This window comes from Cetorhinus maximus, chromosome 32, assembly GCF_964194155.1.
Source record: "Cetorhinus maximus chromosome 32, sCetMax3.hap1.1, whole genome shotgun sequence".
Taxonomy (NCBI): Eukaryota; Metazoa; Chordata; class Chondrichthyes; order Lamniformes; family Cetorhinidae; genus Cetorhinus; species Cetorhinus maximus.
Genome location: NC_135910.1, coordinates 10,116,840 through 10,140,704, shown reverse-complemented (window position 1 = coordinate 10,140,704; position 23,865 = coordinate 10,116,840). Strand labels below are relative to the sequence as shown.

General features: G+C 49.8%; 1 protein-coding gene across 1 annotated transcript; it reads right to left on the bottom strand.

Annotated features, from left to right (window-relative positions):
• Positions 1–1,222: 1,222 nt before the first annotated feature.
• dmac2 (distal membrane arm assembly component 2) lies at positions 1,223–23,266 on the bottom strand. The gene is made up of 6 exons (XM_078533082.1): positions 23,169–23,266; positions 15,914–16,095; positions 10,956–11,036; positions 7,959–8,098; positions 4,886–5,048; positions 1,223–1,825 (listed from the first exon to the last, which is right to left on the bottom strand). Exons 1-6 carry the CDS (start codon positions 23,217–23,219, stop codon positions 1,636–1,638), a joined length of 807 nt encoding a protein of 268 aa, XP_078389208.1. The 5' UTR covers positions 23,220–23,266; the 3' UTR covers positions 1,223–1,635.
• Positions 23,267–23,865: the final 599 nt, after the last annotated feature.

Here is a 23,865-nt window from a genome sequence, read left to right as displayed (position 1 = left end):
TTTCACATCCGTCTGAAAGGGCAGGCGGTCCCCCAAGAAGGGTGAGATAAAAGAGGCAAGACGGTCAGTGGATTGGGCGTCCAGGTGCATAGGTCATTAAAATGTCATTGAAAAGCACAGAAAATAATCAAAAAGGCTAATGGAAAGCTGGCTTTTATGTCTAGAGGGCTTGAACACAAGGTGGGGTGGGGTGTAGAAATCATGCTTCAGGTACACAAAGCTCTATTTAGACCACACCTGTAGTTACTTGGGAGCAATTATGGGCACCACACCTTAGGAAGGACATACTGATCTCGAAGGGAGTACACTTACCAGGGACGATACCTGAACCTTAAAGGTTAAATTACAAGGAGAGGTTACACAAATTAGGTTTGCGTTCCCTGGAATTTAGAAGGTTAAGGGGTGACTTGATCAGAACTTTCAAGATATTAAGGGGAGCAGACAGAGTGGATATAGAGAAATTATTTCCACTGATTGGGGAGTGTAGGACCAGGGGGACATCATCTAAAAATTAGAGCCAGACCTTTCGGTTGTGAAAGAGGGAAACACTTCTTCACACAGAGGGTGGTAGAAGTTCGGAACTGTCTTCCACAAACTGCAATTGATACTGGATCAATTGTTAATTTTAAATTAAACCAAAGATATTAAGTATTAAGGAACATGGGGCAGGGCAAGGTGGGTGGGTGGGGGGGAGGTTATATGGCGATCACAGATCGTAAGCAGGTTTGAGGGACTAAATGGCCTCCTTCTGTTCTTATGAATTTCTCTGCACGGGTGTGGAAATCCCACGTGTGTGTATATGTTTTTAAACAAAGCTTCCTGCTCCTTTAAGTTACTGCAGATATCAGCGGCACTGGGTCAGAATCCTGGATCTCCCTCCCTAGCAGCAGTGTGGCTGCAGCTTCACCACATGGTCTGCAGCGTTTCAACCCCAACATTATTTTATCGAGGGCACTTAGGGGGTGGGCAACAAACGCCGACCTTGCCAGCGACGCTCACATTCTGAGAATGAATTTGCAAGACTGTGGGGTGAAAGGAGGGGAACGGTACATGGTGAACCGCTCCTTCAGAGGGCCAGCACAGACACGATGGGACGAATGGCTTCCTTTGGCGCCTTAGGAACCATTCCGTGAATAATTAAAAACATCCCCACCCCGCCCCCCACTCTCTCCCCCACATCCACCACGAGGATAAACTGGGCACCAATGTCACACAAATAAACTATTTGTACTTCAAATTTAATCAATTTTCTCTTCAGATATTTGAACGAGCAATTGGGCTTGAATTGTGCCAAAAACGTTTTGACAGGAGGGGACAGCCTTCTTTTAAACAGAAACGATTCTGTTAGGACCGTGTTGCAATAAGGTGCAATGCGGTCAAAACGCTGATTTCACAAGTGCTTTCCAGGCTAATGCACACCATTAGGTTTATCAGAAACAGAGAGGAAGGCAGCTAAACTGTCACCACGTACTGCTCGAGTCCATCCTCTAGTGGCTGATTCAAGGGCAGCACTGACACTGGGCTGGGAGCTGGTTGCATACGGCGGGAGATCTAAAAGTTGTTGGAAATCCCTCAGAAAACAGAGGTGAGCTCTTGGTGCAACCGAGTTGATTCAGGAAGGCGTGGCCGCGTCGATCACGGCCTTGAATTCAGAGAGGAGCTGCTCAGCTCAGGGTCCTGTTTGAGCAGGGTCTGCTGCAATAACCCATCCTCGTACTCAATCCCCACAATCTTGCACTGCGGCAGGCTCTCCTCCAGCAGAATTCTCACCAGTCCTCGGTTGTCCACAGCAGGCAGGTCTGACAGGTCCAGGCGCTTTAAGTTCCTGTGGGAAACAGGCAAAGGTCAGTGACTCGTCAGAAGCCAAAGGGTAAAGCAGGCACAGGGCATGATGAGGATTTGGCCATCACTTAGAACAGGCGATGCCACATGCCTCCTTGTCATCAAAGGACTGCAGGCTCTGCAGTTTTAGAGTGTCAGCCGTGGCTTAGTGGTCACGCAGTCTGACCTCTGAGTTGGAAGATTGTGGGTTCAAGTCCCACTCCAGACACTTGAGTACATAATCCAGGCCGACACTCCCAGTGCAGTGCTGAGGGAGTGCTACACCATCAGAAGTGTTGTCTTGCAGATGAGATATTAAACTGTGGCCCCTTGTGTCCTCTCAGGTGGATGTAAAGGATCCCTTCGAGGAACAGGGGAGTTCTCCCTGGTGTCTTGGCCAATATTTGTCCCTCAATATCACTGAAAAACAGATTATCTGGCCATTTATCTCATTGCTTTTGAAGGGTGCTCACACCTTTGGTGAATTGTACCCTTTCAGGGAAATAGTGGAGAAGACTGGGGGATAAAGCTGTTTACTAAAACAATTAAGGAGGCAAATGGTATGTTAGCCTTTATTGCAAGGGGGCTGGAGTATAAGAATAAGGAAGTCTTGCTGCAAATGTACCAGGCTTCGGCGAGACCACACCTGGAATACTCCGTACAGTTTTGATGTCCTTACCTAAGGATAGTTATGCTTGCCTTAGAGAGTGTGCAATAAAGATTCATTAGATTGATTCCTGGTTTGAGAGGACTGTCCTATGAGGACCAATCGAGTAGGCAGGCCTAGTTTTTGGAACTGAGAAGAATTAGGTGATCACACTGCAAACTATAAAATTCTTAAGAGATGTTGACAGGGTAGATGCTGAAAAGCTGTTTCCCCTGACTGGAGAGCCTCAAACACAGAGTCATAGTCCCAGAAGAAGGGGTTGATCGTTCAAGACTCCATCTCTCTACCCTCTTTCCTCCTTTAAAAAGCTGTTTAAAACCTACCTCTCTGACCAAGCTATTAGTCGTCTCTCTCAATATCTCTTTACGTGACTCAGTCACAAGTTTTGATCAATAATACTCCTGTGAAACATCTTGAGACAATTTAGTATACAAAAGGTTCTTTATAAACACAAGTTATTGTTGTTGTAAAGTCGCCTGACCCAATTGTCAGGCATGAATAGTCCAGTTAATACCAGATGTCTGAAAAGAAGCTTGTACTATTCCCCATCCCTCAAAGACGTGGGTAGTCAGTCAAAATTTGCACTTCTTTCTTGGTGCAGGTTTGCAATGTAAATTTGTGTTGCTAAATGGATCAGCCTGGCTAGTTTGCATCTTTTTAAATTTATTCATTCATAGAATGTTGACATCACTGGGTTTACTGTCCACCTCTAATTGCCCTTGAGAAGGTGGTTGTGAGCTGCCGGGTGTCTTGCTAGGGCCATTTCAGAGGGCAGGTTAAGAAGAGACAACCACATTGCTGTGGGTCTGGAGTCACATATAGGCCAGACCAGGTAAGGATGGCAGATTTCCTTCCCTAAAGGACATTAATGAACCAGATGGGTTTTTAACCAGAATTCAATAGTTTCCTCCTCACCATTACAGACAATGGCTTTTAATTCCAGGTATATTTAATTAACTGAAGTTAAAAAACCCAACTGCTGTTGAGGGATCTGAACTCTCAAGTTTTATTAGATTATTAGTTCAAGTCTGTGGCTTATAACCCCTATATTACCATACTCGATAAATTCACAACTACATTCATGGGTGCGGTAAGGGCTGTTTCAGTAACTTAAACCAGTGAAATCAGCTTGGGCCACGTAATGGAAAGTGAATTCAGCATCGCTGTGAATGAGTGAGGTCAAGGTCATGTCAAAAGGTTCAGGCAAGTTCACAGGGAGCAGGAAGTTCAGGCATTCTTTATACTTTCACGGGATGTGGGCGGCGCTGACAAAGCCAACATTTGTTGCCCATCCTTAATTGCCCTGGAACTGAACATTTCAGAGGGTAGCCACATTGCTGTGGGTCTGGAGTCACATGTAGGCCAGGGTGGCTATGGAGGGCAGATTTCCTTCCCTAAAGGACATTAATGAACCAGATGGATCTTTACGACAGTCAATGATCATTTATATTTCAGATTTATTGATTGAATTTAAATTCCACCAGCTGGTGCGGTGAGATTTGAACCCACGTCCCCACAGCATTAGCCTGGGCTTCTGGATTATTAGTCCAGCGATATTACCACTGCCTCCCCCGAGGCTGAACCCCCTTGTAAGCCGACAGAGAACTCAAACATCTGGCCACATCTGCGACAGGAAGATGAATCAGGCGCTCTGAGCCACCCAAACTGAGGGAAACAGGGATGCGTTTGTTTGTGCTTTGAGAACATCCCATGAAGGGGCTGAAACAGGGGCTGTACTCATAAACTGAAAGTAAGATTCAAGTAACTTAACAAAGCTTAACACCTTTATTGAGCCGATGGAACTCTTTGCAACTGAAGGCTTCCCAAAATGTTTGAAGCAGGTTAAAAAGTATTTCGGACATCAGTTCAAGGTTTGAAACTTTTACAGTTAGTTTTGAAATCCCCTGACCTCAGTTGCTTTGTCCCTACCCTCCATCTGGAACAGCTGCACCTGAAACTGGGCCGAAAAAAATGAAAGGGTTTCGCAACTCCTGTTGAAAATTACTTTCGCACGGTTGCGACGCAGGAAGCTCGGCAGCCAACGTGTGCACAGCAAGATCCCACAAACCGCACTGGGATTATTACCAGGTCTGTTTTTTTTTCAGCTGTTGGCTAAGGAATAAAATTTCAGCCAGGACACGGGGTGGGGTGGGGGCGGGGGAGAACTCCTGTAATCTGCTTCGAAAGAGTGCCAGGAGATCTTTCATGCCCACCTGAGGGGGGCAGATGCCTCAGCCGACAGGCAGCACCTCCAATGGCACGGCACTCGCTGACAGTGTCAGCCTGGACTCCGGGGTTGAGAGGGGTGGCCACTGAGCCAAACCTGGCAACACCAAAGTGAAATCATCCTGTGTCAAAACGAATTAGCTGTGCCTGGCCCTGGTTGACATAACTTACTTCAGGTGGTGCAGTGAGACCAGGCCTCGTTCTGTGACTCGAGGGCACCCGGAGAGCTCCAACTCTTGAAGCGAGTCTCCAAACACGTACAGCCGGCTGAGGCACCAGTCATTGACGTAGGGGCAGCTGCTCAGGTTCAAATACTTCAGCTCCTTCAAACACACTGAACAAACACAAGGACATTTAGGGAAAGAAAGAACTTGCATTTATAGAGCCTCTTTCATGGCTGCAAATGTCCCAAAGCACTTTGCAGCCAATGAAGTGTAGTCACTGTTAAAAAAAATCATACAGCACAGAAGGAGGCCATTCAGCCCATTGTGTCTATGTCAGACCTTCGCTGGAATTATTCAGTTCATTCCACTCCTCTGCTCTTTCCCTACAGCACTCTGATTTTTTTTCCCCCCCTTCAAACATTTATCCAATTCCCTTTTGAAAGTTTGCTGTTGAATCTGCTCCCACCAGCTTTTCAGGCAGCGCGTTCCTGATTCCACTGGATAAGAAAACGTTTCCGCATTTCACCCCTTTACTCAACCGCTTTAAATCTGGGTCCTCTAGTTATCGTCCCCTCCGCCGCAGGGAACAGCGTCGCTCCCTCTTTACTCTTAAGGTAGGAAACGCCGCAGCTAATTAGCGCACAGCAAGGTCCCAAACATAACAGTGGCCAGATCATCAGGAAGGAAAGACTTAGATTTCTATGGCGCCTTTCGCAGCCTTAAGATGTCTCAAATCACTTTACAGCTACCGAAGTCCTTTCGAAGTGTAACGTAGCAAATAGGACTAACCAATTTGTGCACAGCAAGATCCCACACACAGCAGCGTGTAGGTGACCAGATAATCGTTTTACAACTGTTGGATGAGGACACCCAAGTCTTGCTCTTCTTCAAAGTAGTGCCCTGGGATCAATTACATCCAACCGAGGGGGCAGGCAGGGCGTCAGTCTAATCTCACCTCCAAAAACCACCACCTCTGACAGTGCAGCACTACGGTGTCAGACTGGAGTGCAAGCTCTATTGTCTGGGGTGGAATCTGAAAACCACAGCCTTCTCGCTCCCAGGCGAGAGGGCTACCCAACGAGACACATCTAACACCCTAGAGATCTAATTTTTAGGGTCACAGGTTCTTACAGAGGTTGCAGTTACAGGGTAGTGGCAGGAGGCGGGGAGCCCAGACAAAGAGGCACATGCCACAGAGGGGTGGAATGTTGGCCAAGGCACTGGCACAACCTCCCCTTCCCCTCCTCGAGTAGGATCCTTTCTAAACACCTGAACAGGTAAACAGGCCTTCAATGTGACATCTCATCTGATTGGACAGTGGCTTTCCATCAGTGTTGTGCCAAAGGGTAGCCACATGCCATGTGGTCAAGGCCTGTAATGGGGTCAAAGTGCAGGATGATCTGACTCAGAGACAAGAGAACTAGCAACTGAGCTAATGTGGCACCTCCGCCAGTGTCGAGCATAGTGCTGAGAACATCAATTTGATTAGAAAATAAGCAAAATAAGGAGCAGGAGTAGGCCATTCGGCCCCTCAAGCCTGCCCCGCCTCTCAATAAGATCATGGCTGATCTGCCCCAGGCCTCAACTCCTCTTTCGTGCCAGCTCCTCATAGCCCTCAACTCCCCGATATTTCACAAATCGATCTACCTCCTCTTTAAATACTTTCAGTGATCTAGCCCCCACAACTCTCTGGGGTAGAGAATTCCAGACATTCACTACCCTCTGAGAGAAGAAATTCCTTTGCATCTCAGTTTTAAATGAGTGTCCCCTTATTCTGTAACTATATCCCCTAGATCAAGATTCCCCCACTAGTGGAAACATCTTCTCAACATCGACCCTGTGATGTGTCTCCTGGTCTTTGTAACCAGAAACATAAAGTATGAGAGATTATGGTGAGTCAGGAGGGGAAATAGGAGACAGACTGACAGCATAACAAGTTTTGCATTTATATAGCACCTTTAACATAGTGAAACATTTCAAGGTGTCCAACAGAAGCATTACCGAGCCATAAAAGGAGATACTAGGACAGGTGACCAAAAACTTGGTCAAAGAGGTAGGTTGCAAGCAACATCTTTAAGGAGGGGAGAGAGAGAGAGAGAGAGAGAGAGAGAGAGAGAGCTGTGGCAGCGAAACTCCAAAAGCAGAGTAAAAGACTTGTATTTCCATAACGCCTTTCACAAGTTTGCACCCCAAAGCACATTACAGCCAATGAAGTACTTTATGATGTGTAGTTGCTGTTGTAATGTAGGAAACGCAGGAGCCAATTTACGCAGAGAAAGCTCCCACAAACAGAAATGAGATAAATAACCAGATTCTAACATGGGTAGCACTCTCACCTGTGTTAGATTTGTTAAGTCACTGAACATTTGCCTGGCAAAGGAAGAAGCTGAAGACAGACAGTCTTCAACATAGGTTTATTCAGGAAACCCAGTGTTACATAAGTAATCACATAAATGCAGACTACCTTTTGCCTCCTCTCTCTCCCAGGTGGAAACTGGTTCTTATATAAGTGCCCTAACCTTTCCCTGATTCGTATCAGTCGCCCTTAATCACAACTAGAGCATGCACTCAATTGTCACAGCATTTGCAACATTAACAAGGTTATGGGTTCAACTCCCACTTCAAAAACTTGAGTTTAAAACCCCACGCTGATACTCCTGGTGCAGTACTGAGGGAGTGCTGCACTGTTGCTCTTTTTTTGGGTGAGATACGAAACCCAAGGAGCTATCTGCCCTCTCAGGTGGATGCAAAAGATCCCGTGAAACCATTTTGAAGTTGAGTAGGGGAGGTCTGCTCAGTGTCCGGGTCAATATTTATCCTTCAATCAACGTCACATCTGGTCATTATCACATGGCCCGTTTGTGGGAGCTTGTGTGAATTGGCTGCCACGTTCCCTACATAACAACAATAACGACACTTTCTAAGTGGCTCATTGGCAGTAAAGCGCTTTGGAACGTCCTAAGCTTGTGAAAGGTGCTACATAATTCAAGTCTTTCTTCTTCTCAAGTGGAAACAGGAGAGAGAAACTTGGCTGTGAATCTTTTGAGTGATAGATGTGGCTAACTTCACTCGCCCCTCACCTAAATTCTCCATCCCGTCATAGGTCATCAAGGTGCCGCTGGCATCGACTGCTTCGAGTGGGACCTCTTTGAGATTCAGGAAATCCCAGCTGAACTTGCCCCTTCCATCTGCCCGGAACCATTCCTCCTGCCCTGCAAACCTGCAAACAAGACGGGTCTGCATCATTGCCTGGGACTTAGCCAAGGCCACAGTGAACCACAGGCATTCACAACATACAAGGGAGCCGATTGTATCTGTGCCGACTCATTGCCAGGGATATCTAAAATTAATCCCAGCGCCCCATGCACTCCCAATAGTCCTGGCTCTTTGAAGGCAAAACACTGCGGATGCTGGAGACCTGAAACAACAAACGGAAAATGCTAGAAATACTCAGCAGGTCTGAAAGCAACTGCGGAGAGAGAAACAAGAGTGGCCAGGCGGAAATGGGGAGCAAGAGTGCTTAAGAATCGGTTCCAGCTCCTGCCAGCATTTATTGCCCATCCGTAACTGTCCACGCTCAGAGAGCAATTTGCTTTTTAAAGAGTCAACATGTCCAGAGTCACCTGTAGGCCAGACCAGGTAAGGATGGCAGATTTCCTTCCCAAAGAACATTAGTGAACCAGATGAGTTTTTATGACAATCGGCAATGGTTTCATGGTCGTCATCAGACTTTTAATTCCAGATTTTTTTTTTTAAATTGAGCTCAAATTTCACCATCTGCCGTGGTGGGATTCGAACCCGGGACCCCAGAGCATTACCCTGAGTCTCTGGAATATTGGCCCAGCCACAATAGCACCGCCTCCCCCTACATAGCACCATCAATGTTATAAAATAACTCAAGGCACTTCATAAAGTAAAGTATGACACCGAACCACATAAGGAGGTGTTAGGGCAGGTGACTAAAAGTTTGGTCAAACAGGTTGGTTTTGGGGAGGTCAACCAGGAGCCTTAGAATAAAAACTCTTAATTCCTGCCGCCGCCTGGAAAGGCATCGGGAACGGCTGTGCATACACACTTGACCCATACTGCGGCCGCTGGCACACGCGCAGCTGATCCTGACGTCCGTCCGGGGACGGGAGCAGCTGCGGCGCATGCAGAGCTGCAAAGCATCAAAACCCTCTTCAAATTTCTCCTTCACTATTGGGAATAAACTTGTTGGATTTGCAATGCATTGCAGATGTACAAAATGGAACTTGGAGTAATCGAGTCGAGAGGTCACAAAGGCGTGGGCGAGGGTTTCAGCAGGAGATGAGCTAGGGCAGGGGGTGGGGGTCAGGCAGTGTCACAGAGGTGAAAATAGGCAGTCTTAGTGAGAGCCAGATTGCCAGCAGAATGCAAAGTGGTCATGGTCATCATCCGTGGCTTGCTCCATAAGGTAGATGTCCAAGGGCTGGTCATCAACAACAACTTGTATTTGTATAACGCCTTTAACGTAATGAAACATCCCAAGACACTTCACAGGAACATTATAAAACAAAATTTGACCGAGCCACATAGGGAGATATTAGGACAAATGAGCAAAGGTTTGGTCAAGGGGGTAGGTCTCATGGAGTGTCTTAAAGGAGGAAAGCGAGGTAGAGAAGTGGAGAGCCGTATTCCAGGCAACTGAAGGCACAGTGTGCCAATGGTGGAGCAAGTAAAATTGGCATGGCACCTCGGACAGGAACATGCTGTATGAAGGGAAATTGAACTCTATTGTATATTCTGTAATTTTTGAATTTGGAATGTTTTGCATTTCCGTATGCCTGACATGGAATGTATATTGTAAATATGAAGAGAATTAAAACTGTATGGAGGCATCTAAGACTGGAACACTCTGTATGGAGACAGGTTGGCACATTCTGTAATTTTCAAGTTGAAATGTTTCGTACTGTACTTTTACAAATTTTATGAATTAAGTATATTTTTTGGGGAAAAAAAACTTTAAATCAGGATTGCTCAACAGGCCAGGCTTAGACGAATGTAGATATCTCAGAGAGCTGTAAGCCTGGGGGAAATTACAGAGACAGGGAGGGTGCAAGGGCCAACAAGGGGATCTGAAAGCAAAGGATGAAAATTTTAAAATTGAGGCATTGCTTAACCTGGAGTCTGTGTTGGCCAGCAAGCACAGGGGTGATAGGCGAACAGGGTTTGCTGCAAGTTAGGACACGGGGAGCAGAGTTTTGGTCAAAGTGGATCAAAGCTCAGGACAGGGTCAACATTCATCTGGGAACCAGGTATAACCCGAACAAGTGTCCCCATGGGGCAGTGATGGGGAATTCCCTACCAGATGGAGTGGGTGAGGGGAATAGCATAGATCCATTTAAATAGAAGCTAGAAAAATAGATCAGGCAGAATGGATTAGATTACACGAACAGAGTCGGATGAAGTAAGGTGGGAGGAGGCTCATGTGGAGCACAAATACTGGCATAGACCCATTGGAATGAATGGACTCTTTCTCTGCTGTAAATGCTAAGCAATATCCATCTGAAATGTCCATCTAAGCGGGAGGCAAAGGGGTAATGGTAATATCACTGGAACAGAAATACAGATGCCCAGGTTAATGCCCTGGGGATGCAGGTTCAAATCCCACCAGGGCTGCTGGTTGAATTTAAATTCAATTAATAAATTTAAAAATCTGGAATTAAAAGCTAGTCTCAGTAATGTTGGCCATGAAACCATTGTTGAATGTCATAAAAAGCCAGGTTCTCGAATGTCCTCTGGGGGAAGGAAATCTGCCATCCTCACCTGGTCTGGCCTACATGTGACTCCAGACCCACAGCAACGTGGTTGACTCTTAACTGCCCCTCAGAAACGGCCGAGCAAGACACCACTCACTTGTATGAAGCTGTTACAAAAAGTCTGACTGCAGCGGTTCAAGGTAGGTAGGTCACAACCACCTTCTCAAGGGCAATTAGGGATGGGCAATAAGTATGGATGTGATCGCCCACATCCTGTGTACAAATAAAGAAAAAAATGTGCCAGCGATTGTTTAGATTTATGGCCCACAGCACAGGAAGGATTACACCGTGACATACCGTACAGCCCCTCTCTGCTGCAGGATGTAGTAAGCTGCAGCAACATAACTGCCATACGTTCTCTGGGTGTATCCATAGTATCTGTAACAGAGAGAAAAGTTGCAATTACACGGTGCCTTTCACGGGCTTTCACTGACAGAGGCCATTCGGCCCATTGTGCCTGTGATGTTGGTAATAGAACCATAGAACCATAGAACACTACAGCACAGAAAACAGGCCATTCGGCCCCTCTAGTCTGTGCTGAAATATTATTCCGCTAATCCCATTGACCTGCACCCAGTCCATAACTCTCCAGACCTCACTCCCCCTGCTCCTTCCCCATAGGCCTGCGAGATCTTTCCATTCAACTATTTATTCAATTCTCTTTTGAACATTAGGCTTGAATCTGCTTCCACCACTCCCGCTCCCTCCCCCCACCTCTCGTTTTCAGGCAGTACATTCCAGGGCACAATATCTCACTGTGTAAAACAAACAACTATCCCATGATGTTACCTCTGGTTCTTTTCCAATTTTCTTCAATCTACGTCCTCTGGTTGTCTATTTCTCCACCACGGGAAACAGTATCTCCTTATTTACTCTATTAAAATCATTTATGATTTTGAACACCTCTTCTAAATCCCCTCTTAACCTTCTTTGGTCGAAAAAGAACAATCTCAGCTTCTCCGGTCTCGCCCATTAACCATAATCCCTCATCCCTGGTCCCATTTTAGTAAATCTCCTCCGCACCCTCTCCAAGGCCTTGACATCTTTCCTAAAGGGTGGTGCCCAGAATTGAACACAATACTCCAGCTGGGGCCTAAACCAGGGCTTTTTCAAAAAGTTTATCATAAGCTTACAATGTTCCAATGGGGAGACAGTGGCATAGTGGTAATGTCGCTGGACTAGTAATTCAGAGAGGCAGGTTATTGCTCTGGGGACACAGGTTAAAATCCCACCACAGCACGAGTGGTTAGGATTTGGAATGTACTGCGTGTTAAAGTGGCAGATACAGATTTAATTGTAGCCTTCAAAACGGAATCGGATAAATACGTGAAGGAGAAAATGTTACAGGGATAGGGGGAAAGAGCAGGGAAGTGGAACTAACTGGACTGCTCTTTGAAATGGCTGGCATCAAATGGCCTCCTCCTTAGTCAGAATAGTCAGGGAGAACTACCCTGATAGTATTCTAAATAAAGCCTTGAGATATTTTACAAGTACCTGAGGGGGCAGACATTCAGTTTAACATCTCACTCAAATGGGTGCCATTTCTGACAGGGCAGCACTGTGAGTGTCAGCCCATATGCTCAAGTCTCTGGAGTGGTGTTTGAACCCTAACGCTTCTGCCTTTGAGGAAGGTGTGTGACCCAATGAGCAACCGCTGACACTCAGGGGTACTGAGGCTAGCAGCTCAAGCCAAGCACTGGCTGAGACCACGGCACGGGCTGGGCTGGAATTCACTGACCTCGACGCGGTTTCAGTGCGTGTTCTCACCCAGCCACCAGGGACCTGGCCTGTTTCTGCACTGGCAAGCGAGATAGTCATCAATCTGAATAACCACCTCCACCCTCCACACAATTAGCTGCGTTCCAGGAAACAGGATCTGGATAAATCAGGAAACATGCCACGGGATAACAGAAAGCTTCAACCCTTTACACTCCAACTGCCTTTTGCAGTTTTTGCCTTTTGGACATGAGACATTAAACGGAGGTACTGGTTCAGGTGGGGTCAAGGATCCACGAACAGCATTTCAGAGACGAGCAGGGGTCCCAGTCAATATTTATCCAGCAACCCAACATCACGAAAACAGTCATTTATCCCACGACACTCTATGGGAGCTTGCTGTGCACGGATTGGCTGCCGCATTTCCTACAGTGACTATGCTTCAAAAGTTCTTTCATTGCCTGTAAAGTGTTTTGGGACAGACTGAGGGTCCTGAAAGGTGCTGTACGAACATATGAATTAGGGGCTGGAGTAGGCCACTCGGCCCTACGAGCCTGATCGGCCACTCAATAAGATCATGGCTGATGTTATATGTAAATGAAATAAATGAAAGTTCTTTTTCCCCTTTCTTGCTCTTAAACCTTTAGTTAGGCTGTTATACAACGCAGGCTGCAAAGTTAACTTCAAAGAGTCCCCGAGGACCCACAAGCTCTGGAATCTACTGGTCCTTCTGTCAAAATCTGAGGCGCAGTAATCCCAGTGATTCTCTCCTTGCGATTGCAGAGTCCCCTCTCTCTAAAAGCTCTCCATTTTTGTTTCGATTTTGCTCCAGTTGCACTGCTTTGTTTGGAGGTTCTCTCTTCCCCATCACCACCACCGCCAACCTCTCTGCTTTGCGACTGTCCACATCAAATTGTCCTGGGCCTCATTCGATGCAGCTCAGCGCCAACCAGGGCCAACCACGAGGCGTGACACCCGACAGCGCCGTATGGTGTAGTGTACGGCAGGGGGTCCTCAGCCAGTGGTTTCCTGTCTCTGCCTCGACAATGACCCCCCACACCAAGGGGATCTGCGGGGGGCGGGGAAATCGCCATCATCCCAAGCCAGAAACTTTGTAACAGATAATTTAAAGATGATTTAAAGCTGATTCCCTGGAGGTTACAGAGTCTTTCTTCCCATCACAGCATCGGAACCGTATAAAACGCTAGTTTAAGGCAGCATTTGGGGTACTGGGTACAGTTCTGTTCACCACACTCGGGGAAAGGTGTGGGCACACTGGAGAGGGGGCACAGAGGAGATTTACGAGCATGTTGCCAGGACTGAAGGATTTTAGTTATGAGGAAATATTGGACAGGCTGGGGTTGTTTTCTTTGGAATGGAGGCAGCTAAGGGAGACCTAACTGAAATGTATAAAATTATGAGCGGTCTAGATAGGGTGGATAGGAAGGCCCTACTCCCCTTGGTTGAGGGGGTCCTGTAACCAGGGGGATTTAGGGAAGAGGTAGGAGGTTTAAAGGGGATTCCAGGGGAATTTTTTTTCACCCCGAGGGTGGTGAGGATCAGTGCCTGAAAGGGTGGTACAGGCAAAAACCCTAATCACATTTAAAAAGTACTTGGATGTGCACTTGAAGTGCCGAAACCTACAAGGCTACAGGCCAAGAGCTGGAAGGTAGGATTAGGCTGGAGGGATACTTGCCGGCTGGCACAGACAGAGCGGACCGAATGGCCTCCTTCTGTGCTGTAAATTTCCATGATTCTAGTAACACTTGAATCCCCAGCCCAGGCCCTGAGCTGGACACACAGAACTGGAACCTGTTCACTTGGCCCCGGTGTCTCGTGGTCATTTGCCTGCTCCGTTGTCAAGGAGACACCATCCGGTCTCAGCCAGCATGCTCCCGCTTGGCTTGTCAGTGAGAGAAGTGAGAGCTGGTGCATCTGGCAACAGCATCATCGGCAACCTAACAGCCCCAGTGACACATCAACAACGGCAGTGACACTTTACAGGGAGTCCGTGGAATTCTTACAGCACAAGGTAGAGCCCATTGTTGTGGGGAGGGAGGAGAGGGGGAGGGGGCGGTGGGGAGGGAGGGAGGGTGCGTGGGGGGTGTCCACGGACTGTGCTTCTCAGCACAGCCCTAGTGAGGTGAACAAATGGCATCTTCCATTTGAACGCTGACCTCTGGTCAGAATCCAAACTCTATGTCACACCCACCCCACAACTCCATGGGAACTCTCAAACCATGTAAATGCATCCTACCATTCCAAAGCACAGTGCGTTTCCGAAATGAATGAAATGCTTGCGCCTTCCAAAAACTTTAGGACATCCCAAGGCCTTTTACAGCCCGCTTACGAATTGTAGCCACTGTCGGAAAGCAGCTGTAAAATCGCCATGGTACAATCTGAACTCTTGTTCTCTGGTTTTAGTCCTGTAAAATAACCACTACACTACCAAACCCCACTGTTTGGGCACTGATTATACACAGTCGATTATAACAAATACTATAGTGTTAGTGGGGAGCACTTTCTTCTGAGTCAGATTGGGTTACCAACCCTCCAGGATTGGCCTGGAGTATCCAGGAATTGAAGATCGATCTCCAGGACACTGCTGTGTGCAGCCCTGGAGAGAAATCATCGGGACATTAAAAAAGATAGTCTTTTTTCAAAACTTTCTTCGAACATTTCTCTTTACCAGATATAAAAATATTGAAAATGGGGAAAAAAAGACTGTTTGGCTGACAGTCAAGCATCATCCAATTGGGTAATGAGTCTTTTTGCTTTCCGATTGGCGTGGGAAGGCCGTACGTCACAAGGATGGACTTGTGGCTGGAGCGCAGGGGCGAGTCATGTGATGAAAACTCCAACCCAATAGTCAGAAGGCTGGGGGCTTCAAATCCCACTCTAGGGATCTGAGCTCAAAATCCAGGCCGACGCTCCCAGGGCAGTACTGAGGGAGTGCTGCACTGCCGGAGACGCTGCATTTTGGATGAGACGTTAAGCCGAGGCGCCAACTGATCCCTCAGGTGGATGTAAAAGATCCCACGGCATTATTTCGAAGAAGAGCAAGGGACTTCCCCTCCCCCCCACCAGGTTTCTGGCCCATATTTATCCATCAATCCACATCAGTACAACAAGTGATCTGGTCAGAATTACGTCGTCATTTGCGGGATCTTGCTGCGTAAACTGTCTGCCACATTTCCTACATTACAACAGCAACTACACTTAAAAAGTGGCTACAAGGCGCTTTGGGACACCCTACGGTCCTGAAATGGAAATCTTTTTTTTGTACGACTGGTCCCATACAGGGTCCCCAAGGAACCACTTGTGACGGGATTGGGTCAGGCGGCCTCTGTGGAGGGGCAAACAGAGTTAATCTTTCTCGCTGACGACCTTTCATTTCAAAGGTCACTGACTTGAAACGCTAAACTCGGTTTCTCTCTCTACAGATGTTACCTAACCCGCTGAGTTTTCCCAGCATTTTGTGCTTGCAGTTCAGATTTCCAGTGCCTGCATTTGTTTTCTGTTGGCCAAACAGAACTTACGCGTTCTTCCTCCGCAGGTTCCAATTTCGAAACGCAATGCTCCAGTTGAAAAGGTTTTCAATGTCATAAAAGCGTTCGTAAAGTTTCAGGAGCCAGCGCTGTGCCCAATGACCCTGTGCCAGCTTGGAGGAGTCACTGTGCACCCAGCAGCCGTGGGGCACCAAAAGCTGATATGCACCAACCTAAAATTAAACAGAACGGATGATTCAGCGTTAGCAGAACTGACCAGTAACAGAGACTGCCCGCTCCCCCCACACTGACCAGTAACAGAGACTGCCCCCTCCCCCCACACTGACCAGTAACAGAGACTGCCCCCTCCCCCCACACTGACCAGTAACAGAGACTGCCCGCACCCCCCACACTGACCAGTAACAGAGACTGCCCCCTCCCCCCACACTGACCAGTAACAGAGACTGCCCCCTCACCCCACACTGACCAGTAACAGAGACTGCCCGCTCCCCCCACACTGACCAGTAACAGAGACTGCCCCCTCCCCCACACTGACCAGTAACAGAGACTGCCCGCTCACCCCCACACTGACCAGTAACAGAGACTGCCCCCTCACCCCCACACTGACCAGTAACAGAGACTGCCCCCTCCCCCCCACACTGACCAGTAACAGAGACTGCCCCCTCACCCCCACACTGACCAGTAACAGAGACTGCCCCCTCCCCCACACTGACCAGTAACAGAGACTGCCCCCTCCCCCACACTGACCAGTAACAGAGACTGCCCCCTCCCCCACACTGACCAGTAACAGAGACTGCCCCCTCCCCCCACACTGACCAGTAACAGAGACTGCCCGCACCCCCACACTGACCAGTAACAGAGACTGCCCGCACCCACACACTGACCAGTAACAGAGACTGCCCCCTCACCCCCACACTGACCAGTAACAGAGACTGCCCCCTCCCCCACACTGACCAGTAACAGAGACTGCCCCCTCCCCCCACACTGACCAGTAACAGAGACTGCCCCCTCCCCCCACACTGACCAGTAACAGAGACTGCCCGCTCCCCCCACACTGACCAGTAACAGAGACTGCCCGCTCCCCCCACACTGACCAGTAACAGAGACTGCCCCCTCACCCCCACACTGACCAGTAACAGAGACTGCCCCCTCACCCCCACACTGACCAGTAACAGAGACTGCCCCCTCACCCCCACACTGACCAGTAACAGAGACTGCCCGCACCCACACACTGACCAGTAACAGAGATTTCCCCCTCACCCCACACTGACCAGTAACAGAGACTGCCCACTCCCCCCACACTGACCAGTAACAGAGACTGCCCCCTCCCCCCACACTGACCAGTAACAGAGACTGCCCCCTCACCCCCACACTGACCAGTAACAGAGACTGCCCCCTCCCCCCACACTGACCAGTAACAGAGACTGCCCCCTCACCCCCACACTGACCAGTAACAGAGATTGCCCCCTCACCCCCACACTGACCAGTAACAGAGACTGCCCCCTCACCCCCACACTGACCAGTAACAGAGACTGCCCCCTCACCCCCACACTGACCAGTAACAGAGACTGCCCCCTCCCCCACACTGACCAGTAACAGAGACTGCCCCCTCCCCCACACTGACCAGTAACAGAGACTGCCCCCTCCCCCACACTGACCAGTAACAGAGACTGCCCCCTCCCCCCACACTGACCAGTAACAGAGACTGCCCCCTCCCCCCACACTGACCAGTAACAGAGACTGCCCGCTCCCCCCACACTGACCAGTAACAGAGACTGCCCTTTCCCCCCACACTGACCAGTAACAGAGACTGCCCCCTCCCCCCACACTGACCAGCAACAGAGACTGCCCCCTCCCCCACACTGACCAGTAACAGAGACTGCCCCCTCACCCACACTGACCAGTAACAGACACTGCCCGCACCCACACACTGACCAGTAACAGAGACTGCCCCCTCCCCCACACTGACCAGTAACAGAGACTGCCCGCACCCACACACTGACCAGTAACAGAGACTGCCCCCTCACCCACACTGACCAGTAACAGAGACTGCCCCCTCCCCCCACACTGACCAGTAACAGAGACTGCCCCCTCACCCACACTGACCAGTAACAGAGACTGCCCCCTCACCCCCACACTGACCAGTAACAGAGACTGCCCGCTCCCCCCACACTGACCAGTAACAGAGACTGCCCCCTCCCCCACACTGACCAGTAACAGAGACTGCCCGCACCCACACACTGACCAGTAACAGAGACTGCCCGCTCCCCCCACACTGACCAGTAACAGAGACTGCCCCCTCCCCCACACTGACCAGTAACAGAGACTGCCCGCACCCACACACTGACCAGTAACAGAGACTGCCCGCACCCACACACTGACCAGTAACAGAGACTGCCCCCTCACCCCACACTGACCAGTAACAGAGACTGCCCCCTCACCCCCACACTGACCAGTAACAGAGACTGCCCCCTCACCCACACTGACCAGTAACAGAGACTGCCCGCACCCACACACTGACCAGTAACAGAGACTGCCCCCTCCCCCCCACACTGACCAGTAACAGAGACTGCCCCCTCCCCCACACTGACCAGTAACAGAGACTGCCCGCACCCACACACTGACCAGTAACAGAGACTGCCCCCTCACCCACACTGACCAGTAACAGAGACTGCCCCCTCCCCCCACACTGACCAGTAACAGAGACTGCCCCCTCCCCCACACTGACCAGTAACAGAGACTGCCCCCTCCCCCACACTGACCAGTAACAGAGACTGCCCGCACCCACACACTGACCAGTAACAGAGACTGCCCCCTCACCCACACTGGGAAGGGGGGCAATCTCTGTGTGACTGGTTAGTGTGGGATGTGGCAGTCCGTGTGTTACAGGTCAGTGTGGGATAGGGGTCAGTTTCTGTGCTGCTGGTCAGTGTTGGGTGGGGGACAGTCAGTGTCCCCTCCTCCACACTGACCAGTAACAGAGTCTGACCACTCTGCCACACTGACCTTTAAGAGACACTGAACTCCTCCCCCACACTTACCAGTAAACACAGAGACTGCCCCCTCTCTCACACTGACCAGTAACAGAGACTGACCCCCTACCCTGTGCTGACCAGCAAAACAGAGACTGACCCCCTCCCCTGTGCTGACCAGTAATACAGGGACTGCCCACTCTACTGCACTGTCCAGTTAATACAGATTGCAGGGGCCGGGCTACTGCTAGAGGGGCGGGGCTGTGGGTCAGGGCTGGTCCATAAGCTGGCGGGTGGGGTCTGTGGGCTGGGGGCAGGTCTCTGAGCCGGGGTATGTGTGACAGGCACGGGGGCGGAGTCTCCGAGCCGGGGTCTGTGTGATGGAGACGGGGGCGGGGTCTCTGGGCCGGGGTCTGTGTGATGGTGGTTGACAGGGCCCTCAACCGTGTCCGGCCCATCTCCCGCGCATCCGCCCTCACACCTTCCTCTCCCTCACAGAACCATGATAGGGTCCCCCTTGTCCTCACTTATCACCCTACCAGCCTCCACATTCAAAGGATCATCCTCCGCCAACTCCAGCATGATGCCACCACCAAACACATCTTCCCTTCACCCCCCCCGCGGCGGCATTCAGCAGGGATTGTTCCCTCCGGGACACCCTGGTCCACTCCTCCATCACCCCCTACACCTCAACCCCCTCCTACAAGCACCTTCCCATGCAACCGCAGAATGTGCAACACCAGCCCCTTTACTTCCCCTCTCCTCACCGTCCAAGGGCCCAAACACTCCTTTCAAGTGAAGCAGCATTTCACTTGCACTTCCCTCAATTTAGTCTACTGCATTCGTTGCTCCCAATGCGGTTTCCTCTACATTGGAGAGACCAGACGCAGACTGGGTGACCGCTTTGCAGAACACCTTCGGTCTGTCCGCAAGCATTACCCAGACCTCCCTGTTGCATGCCATTTCGACACACCACCCTGCTCTCATGCCCACATGTCTGTCCTTGGCTTGCTGCAATGTTCCAGTGAAGCTCAACGCAAACTGAAGGAACAGCACCTCATCCTCCGACTAGGCACTTTACAGCCTTCCGGGCTGAATATTGAGTTCAACAACTTTAGATCATGAACTCTCTCCTCCATCCCCACCCTCTTTCCAATCCCCCTTTTTTCCAATAATTTATATAGATTTTTCTTTTCCCACCTATTTCCATTATTTTTAAATGTATTTCCATCCATTGTTTTATCTCTACCTTTTAGCCTATTTCGATCCATTCCCCCCACCCCACCCCCACTAGGGCTATCTGTACCTTGCTCGTCTTTCTTTCTACCCTTAATTAGCACATTCCTTAGATAATATCACCCCCTTCAACACCTCTTTGTCCTTTTGTCTATGACATCTTTTGGTTTTCTTCACCTATCACTGGCCCTCTATCCAGCCCTACCTGTCCCACCCTCCTTAAACCAGCTTATATTTCACCTCTCTTCTATTTTTCCTTAGTTCTGTTGAAAAGTCATACGGACTCGAAATGTTAACTGTGTCCCTCTCCGCCGATGCTGCCAGACCTGCTGAGTTTTTCTAGATATTTTTATTTTTGTTTTGGATTTCCAGCATCCGCAGTTTTTTGCTTTTATCTGTGTGATGGGCATGGGGGCGGGGTCTCTGGGCCAGGGGCGGGGTCCCTGGGCCGGGGTCTGTGTGACGGAGACGGGGGGCGGGGTCTGTGTGACGAGAATGGGATCTCTGGGATGGGGATAAAAGAAAAGAACTGCAGATGCTGGAAATCCAAAACAAAAACAAAAATACCTGGAAAAACTCAGCAGGTCTGACAGCATCTGCGGAGAGGAACACAGTTAACGTTTCGAGTCCTCATGACCCTTCAACACAACTAAGTAAAAATAGAAAAGGGGTGAAATATAAGCTGGTTTAAGGTGGTGGGGGGTTGGGACAAGAAGAGCTAGGTAGAGGGCCAGTGATAGGTGGAGATAACCAAAATATGTCACAGACCAAAGGACAAAGAGGTGTTGAAGGTGGTGATATTACCTAAGGAATGTGCTAATTAAGGGTAGAAAGCAGGACAAGCAAGGTACAGATAGCCCTGGTGGGGGTGGGGTGGGGTGAAGGAATCAAAAAAGGCTAAAAGGTAGAGATAAAACAATGGATGGAAATACATTTAAAAATAATGGAAATAGGTGGGAAAAGAAAAATCTATATAAATTATTGGAAAAAACAAAAAGGAGGGGGAAAAAACCGAAAGGGGGTGGGGATGGAGGAGAGAGTTCATGATCTAAAATTGTTGAACTTAATATTCAGTCCGGAAGGCTGTAAAGTGCCTAGTCAGAAGATGAGATGCTGTTCCTCCAGTTTGCGTTGAGCTTCACTGGAACAATGCACCAAGTCAAGGACGCACATGTGGGCATGAGAGCAGGGTGGAGTGTTGAAATGGCAAGCGACAGGGAGGTCTGGGTAATGCTTGCGGACAGACTGAAGATGTTCTGCAAAGCAGTCACCCAGTCTGGTGGTGGCATCATGCTGGAGTTGGCAGAAATGGCAGAGGATGATCCTTTGAATGCGGAGGCTGGTGGGGTGATAAGTGAGGACAAGTGGAACCCTATCACCTCACCAGCCTCCCCATTCAAAGGATCATCCTCCACCATTTCCGCCAACTCCCCCAAACACATCTTCCCTTCACCCCCCCCGGCGGCATTCTGCAGGGATCGTTCCCTCCTTGGACACCCTGGTCCACTCCTCCATCACTCCCTACACTTCAACCCCCTCCCACAGCACCTTCCCATGCAACCGCAGAAGGTGTAACACCTGCCCCTTTACTTCCCCTCTCCTCACCGCCCAAGGGCCCAAACACTCCTTTCGAGTGAAGCAGTATTTCACTTGCACTTCCCTCAATTTAGTCTACTGCATTCATTGCTCCCAATGCGGTCTCCTCTACATTGGAGAGACCAAACACAGACTGGGTGATCGCTTTGCGGAACACCTTCGGTCTGTCCGCAAGCATTACCCAGACCTCCCTGTTGCTTGCCATTTTAACACTCCACCCTGCTCTCATGCCCACATGTCCGTCCTTGGCTTGCTGCATTGTTCCAGTGAAGCTCAACACAAACTGGCGGAACAGCACCTCATCCTCCAACTAGGCACTTTACAGCCCTCCGGACTGAATATTGAGTTCAACAACTTTAGATCATGAACTCTCTCCTCCATCCCCACCCCCTTTCCGTTTCTGCCCCCTCCTTTTTGTTTTTTCCAATAATTTATATAGATTTTTCTTTTCCCACCAATTTCTATTATTTTTAAATGTATTTCCATCCATTGTTTTATCTCTACCTTTTAGCCTATTTCGATCCCTTCCCCCCACCCCACCCCCACTAGGGCTATCTGTACCTTGCTCGTCCTGCTTTCTACCCTTAATTAGCACATTCCTTAGATAATATCACCACTTTCAACACCCCTTTGTCCTTTTGTCTGTGACATCTTTTGGTTATCTCCACCTATCACTGGCCCTCTATCCAGCTCTACCTGTCCCACACCCCCTTAAACCAGCTTATATTTCACCTCATTTCTATATTTCCTTAGTTCTGTTGAAGAGTCATTCGGACTCGAAACGTTAACTGTGTCCCTCTCCACAGATGCTGCCAGACCTGCTGAGTTTTCCCAGCTATTTTTGTTTTTGTCTCTGGGCTGGGGTCTATGGGCTGGGGGCGGGGTCTGTGTGATGGGGGCGGGGTCTGTGTGACGAGTACGGGATCTCTGGGCTGGGGTCTGTGTGACGGAACCGGGGGCGGGGTCTCTGGGCTCGGGTCTGTGTGACGGAGACGGGGGCGGGGTCTGTGGGATGGGGGCGGGGTCTGTGTGATGAGGGCGGGGTCTGTGTGACGGAACCGGGGGCGGGGTCTCTGGGCTCGGGTCTGTGTGACGGAGACGGGGGCGGGGACTGTGGGATGAGGGCGGGGTCTGTGTGATGAGGGCGGGGTCTGTGTGACGAGTACGGGATCTCTGGGCAGGGGTCTGTGTGACGGAGACGGGGGCGGGGTCTCTGGGCCTGGGGCGGGGTCTCTGGGCTGGGGTCTGTGTGACGGAGCCGGGGGCGGGGTCTCTTGAGCCGGGGGCGGTTCTCTAGGTGCGCATGACGGGTACGGGGTCTCTGGGCAGGGGGCGGGGTCTCTGGGACGGGGCCTGGGTCTCTGAGCCGGGAATCGTCGATCGGCCGGACTCTCTTTGCAGCAATTGCCGCGCGGGCAGAGGCTGCGGACGGGGTCTCCTCTACCCCGGGGAGAGCGCGCGTTCCCGTGTCGGTTCCCTACCGTTCCCCGTGAGGAGAGCGCAGCCCAGCGGCCCAGCACCGCCGCCGCCATTTCTCACCGCCGCGCCAAGGAGGCTGCGCCCACTGCAAGAGTGGCCCTTTTACCCTCTGGCAGTGGTGTTGGGAGGAGTGGTATTCACTGTAGCGCCGCTAGCGGCAGGAGGACTGAACTGTTCAGCTCTCAGTTAGCAGCAGTCAGGGCGTGAATTAGACCATTGGAAGGCTAGCCCTCTGATTAACTCTTCAAACTTTTGCAAAAGGGGGGTAAAATCATAAGCAGCCCTTTATTTATTTGGTGTGTTATCCTTCAGCAAGAGTCCCACTAAACTCTCCCAGACCAACTCCAACCTGTACTGACAACCTGTCAGTTGACAAGTAAACTCTTTCCTCTGGTGAAGGAGTTATCACTAGGAAACGAAGACTGCCTTTCTATAACACCTTTCACAGTCTCAGGATGTCCCAAAGCATTTTACAGCCAGCGAAGTAATTTTTCAAGTGTAGCCACTTATTATGTAAGAAGCGTGACAGCCAATTTGCGCACAGCAAGCTCCACAAACAGAAATTTGATAATGACCATATAATTTTTTTTTGTAATGTTTATTGAGGGATAACCGACCTGCTCTTCTTTGAAATAGTGACATGGGATCTTTTACATCCACCCGAGCAGGCAGGTGGGGGCCTCAGTACTATAACACCCC